This window comes from Typha angustifolia, chromosome 10 (genome assembly GCF_048772165.1).
Source record: "Typha angustifolia cultivar Huaian chromosome 10, ASM4877216v1, whole genome shotgun sequence".
NCBI lineage: Eukaryota > Viridiplantae > Streptophyta > Magnoliopsida > Poales > Typhaceae > Typha > Typha angustifolia.
In genome coordinates this window covers 1181003-1188721 of record NC_133248.1, presented here as the reverse complement: position 1 = coordinate 1188721, position 7719 = coordinate 1181003, and the positions used below count along the sequence as shown (strand labels likewise).

General features: G+C 39.0%; 1 protein-coding gene across 2 annotated transcripts; it reads right to left on the bottom strand.

The window, feature by feature from the left end:
- Positions 1-445: 445 nt before the first annotated feature.
- On the bottom strand, positions 446-2993 carry LOC140769066 (transcription factor HHO3-like). 2 transcript variants are annotated; one of them, XM_073109611.1, is made up of 5 exons: positions 2697-2993; positions 2374-2579; positions 2140-2296; positions 1909-1985; positions 446-1339 (listed from the first exon to the last, which is right to left on the bottom strand). In XM_073109611.1, exons 1-5 carry the CDS (start codon positions 2821-2823, stop codon positions 1268-1270), a joined length of 639 nt encoding a protein of 212 aa, XP_072965712.1. In that variant the 5' UTR covers positions 2824-2993; the 3' UTR covers positions 446-1267. The 2 variants fall into 2 exon arrangements, with proteins under 2 accessions (XP_072965712.1, XP_072965714.1); XM_073109613.1 differs by having other exon boundaries at positions 1909-1982.
- Positions 2994-7719: the final 4726 nt, after the last annotated feature.

The following is a 7719-nucleotide window of genomic DNA, read 5'->3' as shown; positions in this document are numbered from 1 at the left end:
CTTATCTTAATTAGTTTGTCAATGATTCCTTTTCATATTCGGGTATATTCTTCACTAAGAAGAAGTTTAATAACTTATCCAACCATAGTTAATTTGCATATAATCTTATCCAACCACCTAGATGCAGTTGTGTGCCACAAAGTTCAAAAATGATCTAGTCCGTGATGGTCATTGTCCAAATACTTTATTTTATATTTCACATTTTAGTTGATATGGCTAGTCCTCGGATGATGACATTTACGTTTGTGATTGATTAATTAAAACTATTGTGTTGGCACCTAAGATTGGATCGAAATATCACTGTTTTGTGGTAAAGCTAGCTAGCTAATGATGGTTAATGTGGATAATGGCCTGGTTTAATGAGTTAAAAGTTGCATAATGAGAATTTAGTATGATGTTTCTACCTTCTTCTTTTTTCTAAGGAAAGCTCGTAGGCGAGATTTTATTCAATTCAAACCAGATTAGTACAAGCCCGATTCCATAAGAAGAGGGGAAATATTTTGAATTTAGCTCCAACAACATAACTGAACAGCACATAGTGTGCAAGCAGCATCAAGAGCAAATATAGATAAAGCAAAATACAAACACCACCACCTGGGCTTCCAACGGCTCCCTCACGACCTAGAGGATTCAAACCATCTTCTTTAAAGCAATAGCATCACAAAATGACCTCCATGGAATGACATCCACAACAATTAACATAGAGAAGGAAGAGGAAGAATAATAACTAAAGAAAAACTCAAAGTAGATAATAGTACGAGATTGATTCGACGACAAATATAATGGTGGTAGCAGTGAACCAACAGTACCTCAATAGGGAGGAGCAGATTGATGACAACAAAGGTGGGACGGATGGAGTAGAGCCTCTTAAAGCAAGCATCGGCGAATGAACTGGGAACAGTGGAGGCCAAGAAGTGTAGACCTAATAGTGTAGACAGAGGCAGAGAGAGGTTCGACGAATGAGAGGAGGGTGGGGAAGGAGATTGCGGCTAAGAAAGATGGCGAAAAGGAGAGAACACCGACGAGAAAGAAAGGAAAGATGTCACAAAAGTGTAGTGGGAAAAAAAAAGAGAGTTAAACTAAGAAAAGCTAGGGCCGGCTGTTTCAGGAAGAAATCTGACTCTTTAAATCAAAGTTGCAATATATTGTGTTTCTCTTGTTTGTATACACACGCAGTAGTTATGATTAATTTCAAATGGCTATTGAAATGTACAGAACGCTACACATTGTGTACACAATTTAAAGCAACATAGGTGGCAAAACCTTGTCACAGAAGATGATGAAAATGGAGATTCCTCTGCGTTGCTGAGCTTGATCGTCTCGCGTGAAGCCGATATTTCTGAGATTAATCAAGAATGAACGCATGTGTAAGAAGATTGAAATCCAATTTGTTGTCATAAAAGTGTTTCCAATGTGACAGAAGGCTAACTACTTGAACTAAATTTATTAGGATCCACCTTGTTTTCTAATTTTAGTTAACTATGGTTACAATATGCCTACCAGTTAAACGTCTTCCAAAGTAATCAGTTATGTTCAGAGAAGTTTGGCCTCAATCTATCACTCTCCATCAATTAGTACATAGTGCTGATGGTTATATACTACTTCCTTAATATTGTGGCTCATGTAGAGGATCACAGATCCAGGTTTCATATTCTAACTAATGTTCTAAAAGTTCTTGTTAAAGTGCCCAAGAGAAGTCGAAGGAGAAGCTGAGAGCAGGACAAATTAAATCTGCCATGCACCACACGGCAAGCATCAAATGGAAAGAGAAACAAAAGAAGAAGAGAATATTCTGATTAGTGTGTATCAAAGGTATATGCAAATGGATCAAAGCTAGCATATTCTATTAGTGGATTACAACACATAAAGCTTTCAAAAAAAAAAGAAAAAAAAAAGATTAGGGCTAACCTGCAAATGACTCTTGATTTCGTCGTTTGTAAGATCATCAACTTTCATCAGCTCCCTGATCTGCTTTGGTGTTGCTGCTGTTTGATCAGGTTCAGAAAGATGACATGCATGAATGTTATATATAATGGAGACTGAAATCATGATCTCTTAATGACGAAAAAAAAGAAGAAGAGAGTTTGAGATGGCAACAATAACTATATATATATATGTGCCTATGATCATTAGAGCTACCATATGAGCCGCCGAGCTGCTGAAGTGCTTCGATGAAACTGCGGTGGAGTTCCGCCGACCAGCACCGCCTTGCCTTCTTACGAGGTTGAGATTTCTTCTCTTTCTCTTTCTCTTTTTCTTTCTCTTTTTCTTTCTCTATCGGCGTCGTCTTCTCCATCTGCGAGGGCTCCTAAATTAGTACAAAAGAAAAGAGGAAAACAAGAACAACTGAATTAGAATTAGGCATGATCTCACCTCTATAGGAGTTGCATCATTCTCTTGGTTCCATAGTTGCACAGACCGCAGCCAATTTATCTTCTTATTATCTTCATGACGAATACTTCCCTCTTTCGCCAAACACAAGCTCGGCTTTAAGGGGATGAACTCCTCCAACACGGGCATATCTCTCTGCATCTTCTCCATCGCTATGCTCCTTTTCTGCTGTCTAACGCTCTCGATCACTAATATAACAAACAAACAAACAAAGAAAGCAAAAAAATGATCATCATCATCATGAAATTTTGCATGATAATTTAATTTTAAAATCATCTTTAGGAAAAGAAACAAGATTTGCGTACTCTGCGTGACGAGATGGAGGCAAAGAGGCAGCTCGCGGTGGAAGACTTGTATCTTTCGGCGCTCCTCTTCTAATGCTTCGATGTAATAATCTTCACGTCTCACTTGGGCATCTTCCATATCTATCATTTCCTTTCTCTCGGAAGCAGTAATTTTAGCAAGAATTAACGGGGAATTTATTATGATGAGTTCCGATCAACAGCTTATAAAGTTGTGGAGAGGGGATAAAGGATTTAAGGACGAGAACAAAATGGTGATGGAAGAAACGAGGTCGAGGCGTCGCGTATGGTGAATCTTAATTTGATGAAGAAATGGATGGAGAGAGACGAAGTAAAGACGAAGAATAACAAATAATAATTAAGGAGGGTAGTTTTGAATATTCCACGGAGCGATGCCATGTCGCCACGACGGCGGATTGGCGTCAGCATGAGTAAAAATATTCATGTAGAACCCTGCATTTAAGCAAATTTGTACTTTGCAACTGGAACCCTATATTTTAACTATTTGAACATGGCATCGTATAGCGACGTTTTGGTAGAATAAGCTAAAAAGCACTACCCTTGCTTTAGTGTGTTGCTATGTTTACTCTTTCTTCTCCCACTTTTGAGAGTTAAGGTAACTAAACAGAGGGAAGAGGTGTTTCCCCTCCTTACGTTTTTTTTTCTCTCTCTCTCTCTATCTCTAATCGTCTTCTCCAAGATCTCTGTCAAGATCTAAGCCTTGTCACAACTCCATCGTCACAACCCCCGTCTCAATCTTCTTTATAGTCATTTATCTAAGCTTGCTTAATATTGTCTGTTCCCCCTACCTTCCTATTCTGATCACATCAATATCTCCCGGCATCGCTCTCCTCTTCTCTTTTGCCTGCACATTTCTCTCTCTTTTATAGTTGTGTCACTATTATCGATGCACATTGCCTCCATCCTTCTCTCTTTTTTCCTCTCTCGAGCTACTTTGAATCGCTTAGCTTACCCCTCTTAGAGTGGATTCGGAGGGTGGGCCACTTGCTAGCTCCATCTTGTCTTGTCATGGAAGCAAATTGGTGTTTATGTGGTGTCACAAGTTGGAATTTTTTTTTTTCGTCACCTTTTTCAGTTTTGAGCCAGTGCACCACTATATCTCTAGTTCGCGGTATGGCATTGTGCTCCCTCCATCTTATTTGGTCCTCCAACAAAATGTGGTCACTTCTAAAGCGTTTTCTTTTCTATTTTCTATCGGAGGCTGAGCAATTTTACTTCTCTAACTTTTCGGAGATTTGCATAACTGTGTCTTTAATAGTTGTGACGGAGTCACATGCTAACTTTAAATCTTTTGCTCTATTTTGTTTGTAGTCTAAGGCTTGATATCCTATTTCCATTACATCATTATTTACTTTTATAATTAAAGGATCAACAATTCATCACTCTACTTTCTCCCACTTTTTATATTTTAGATTACCTTCTAGAACTCCCAGCGCACGAGCTTTTCATATAAATAACTTTTGAAAAAAAAAACCCAAAAAGCGCACTTACTATATTTTTTTGTTATTTGCCATATAATACTAGTCTACCACCTTACATCTTATTTCTTAGATTAATTGGTTAATGGAGTAGACTGCAAATGGGAATATTCCTTATGAACTATTGGCCCATTTGAGTTCTTTCTGTAGCCTTAGAGATTCAAACATCCTTTTTAAATGAAAACTATTGTGTCTTCAATGTAGTGGAATGCGAATTGTTCAGATCTGCAAACTAATTGACGGAATTTGGTTTCTTTTTTCACATTGTAAGAATGTCAAAAGGATATCCAATTTGACCAAATAAGGTCAAATAGAAGTTTATGCCTTATGCTAGTTTGGTCGCAGATATATTTAAGAATAAGAAGCAACTATTTATTTGCAAAACAACCGACCAGAAATTTATTCATGCGAGTATCATATTATCCGAATGGCCATTAGCTTACCGTCGATGAAATATCTTTCAAAGTATATTTATATAGCTCAATGGTTAAGTTTTACTAAACTTTAGCATAGGTAGCATAACCTACTTGATCTGACATACCCGGATAACTCTTGAGTGGGCTATCCTTCCAATTGTTGATGAATGTAAAAGGATAATATCAAATTTTATTTTGTTTATAAGGGTAGATTTTATGAGCAAGTGTAATAACACTAACGCTTATAATCTAGCTCGCCATGCCATCCACTCTCAATCTTCGACCATATGGATCAGTGATCAATTGAATCTCATCTAAAATCTCTTTATAATCAATGTCTACGAGCCTTCTTTTTTTTTTAAAACAAAAAGGTTTGATATAATACTTTAGGGGGAAAAAAACATGAATAAAGATTAGGAACCAAATTAGGCACTACACTAACCTAGAATTTTTCAAATATAGGAGGGAGAATTTCTTATATGCCTATAGTTAATAAAAGATGAATATTTTACTAATGTGAATTGAGATGATAGGAAAATATATCAACAAGTTTCCAATCTCAATAGAACATTTCTCCATTCAATTATAACACATAGTGCTAGTCACATGCCTGATTATATATACCCTTTGAAAAAAAAAAATGAAATAAAAAGAGCGAAGTGCCTCTGAGAAGAAAATAAAGCTGTTTACCAAGAAAACAAAGGGGAAAGAAAGTTGTATATCATTCATTTTAACTAGAAAATTATAATTATCATATTACAACCAACGGATTATAATTCTGATACTTATTACAAGAGTAAATAAAAGGCTTTCGTGAGCCTCCGTCGAGATTCTAGCGAATCTGAACCTGGCAGTGAAGCAAAACAAATAAAAATGAAAATAAAAAACCATTGGCTGCCATTGCGGTTGTTACAGTTAGCCAGCAGTGGAAGGGTGACGACAGCGGCGACGTCAACTATGTCGACGAGGCAGGGGAGGAGGGAGGCGATAGCAATGCCGGGAGGTAGCTGAGAAAGGTGGGAGCGAGGGCGACGTCAGGGGAGATGGAGATGAAGTGAGGAGGAGGAGGAGAGGCGGATCTAACGTCGGAGAGGTAGGTGATGATGGAAATAGCGGACACCAGCGAAGCGACAGCAGCGGACACTGGCAAAGCATCAGCAGTAGTAAGGGCCAAGACCACCGGTGATGCGGGCGGAGGAGGAATCAGATGACAGCAAAGGCAGAGAGGAGGTTAAACAGTGGAATTTACAGGACAAAAGGAAAGAAGAGGAGAGAGAGAGAGAAGAGGAGAAGAAGAGAAAAGAAAAATGAGAAAAACCTCTCAAAGAGAGAGAGAAAGACCTCTCCTGCTAGGAGAGAAGAGGGGAGGACAACGCCAGTAACAGTGAGGAAGACCCCTCTAGATGAAAGAAGAAAAGGAGTGGCGCAAACCGTTAGGACCTGCTGCTGTGATTGAGTTCTCAATAGCTATCTCAGTCAAATATATATATATATGCCTCAGTCCACTTGCGTACTTCTTTTCTTTTTGAGTAGTTTATGTTGCGGAAACAGAGCTTAAACTTTAACAGAAATCACCTAACTACTAAACATTTATTAACCCTTTCAAAAGCTCGAACTTAGCTGGTACTTAGTTACAAGAGACACTAGACTTGCTCGGCAATCCTAGGCTCCGTGGCCTGTGCAGCTGCTTCATATAATACTTCTTGGAGGAGTAGATGAATTGTTACTATCTTCCCTTTCTTTGCTATCCAATGGAGGAGGTGATAAGTTTGAGCTAATACCTTCATCGGATGATTCTCTGTTCGTAGGCTTTAGTTGGTCTACTGCTGCTGGTGGCGTCTGCACTATGGGAGGTGGAGTGCTTGGCTTTGATTTTGTCTTGATCACGAGGCATGAGAAGTTCATCTTAATACACATGGCGCTCTCTCTCTCTCTCTCTCTTATCAAAGTTGGGGTTGTTTGCTGAGTCTAATGAGTCATTATTGGAGAATGTAGGGAGAATTATATAACACGCAGATCGGTGCACTTCATTCATACTTTGTTTGACTGCATTTTAAGATGCTAACTAGCTTCTTGTGGAAGGTAACATAGCACTGTCTCGTCACACTGGACATACAACTGTCTTGTCAAAACTCTTCTTAATGAAAATGCATTACTTAACTGCCACGAGAATAAAAAGAGGGTCGGTAGTCTCGTAGAAGACTTGGAAAAATATAGTCTTCGATTATGGAAGTTATTATAGACCCATGGTGTCGTGTTGACTAGAGTGATCATCAAGCGGCTTCAGCCTACCGTCCAACCGGATTGCGCACTATATTCGGTCAGCCTATCTACTAGTGGGTTAGTGGGTTCGTTAGTTAGTTGGATTCAAGTCGAGTTAGAATAATATAGCTCATTACCGTTCATCAGCTCCTGACAGAGCGGGCTTGCGACCAACATACTCTAATGACAGAGCGGGCTTTTGTGCAGAGTGACAAGTGGGCTTCTAAACCGAGCTTTTGGGTCGGGTCGTTGGACAGGCTTTCGAGCCGGGCTAGACAGGCAAATGGCTAGCCTGTATCGCCCATTGGTAGTTCTAGCTCAGGCCGGACTTAGCTTGGTCCAAATCGGACCGAGTCATAAGCGGGCTAGGCCGTTTGATCTAAGTCTAATGTCGATCGAGATTCTATACAAGCTGAATTCAAAATTGAATCAGGCTTAAATGTATTTGGTTTGATTTAGAATAGACATGAACCTACTTATCAAGATATGCTCGAAATAAAAGTAATCAATTCAAGATAAACCTCATCTTAAGATGCTTATTAGCTTCTTGAGAAAGCCAACGGAGCATTGTCGCGCCTCCTTGACAAGTGATAAGATCAGAGTTTGGCAGCTGGATTAAAGCCTGTGTATAGCAATTAAAGCAAAAATCTTCAAGAATTGTTGGCAAATGGGCCGCAAATGGGCCGCAAATCTGTTAAATAATCCAGGGTCTCGGGGCCGTATACTACCCGATTTAGTTATACGGAAAATTACTATTTAGACCCTACGCTTAATGAATATTGCTGTATGTTTGGACTCTCTGGATCAAACTTGATTTGTTTTTTCAAAAAAATGCCTCCTGATATATTT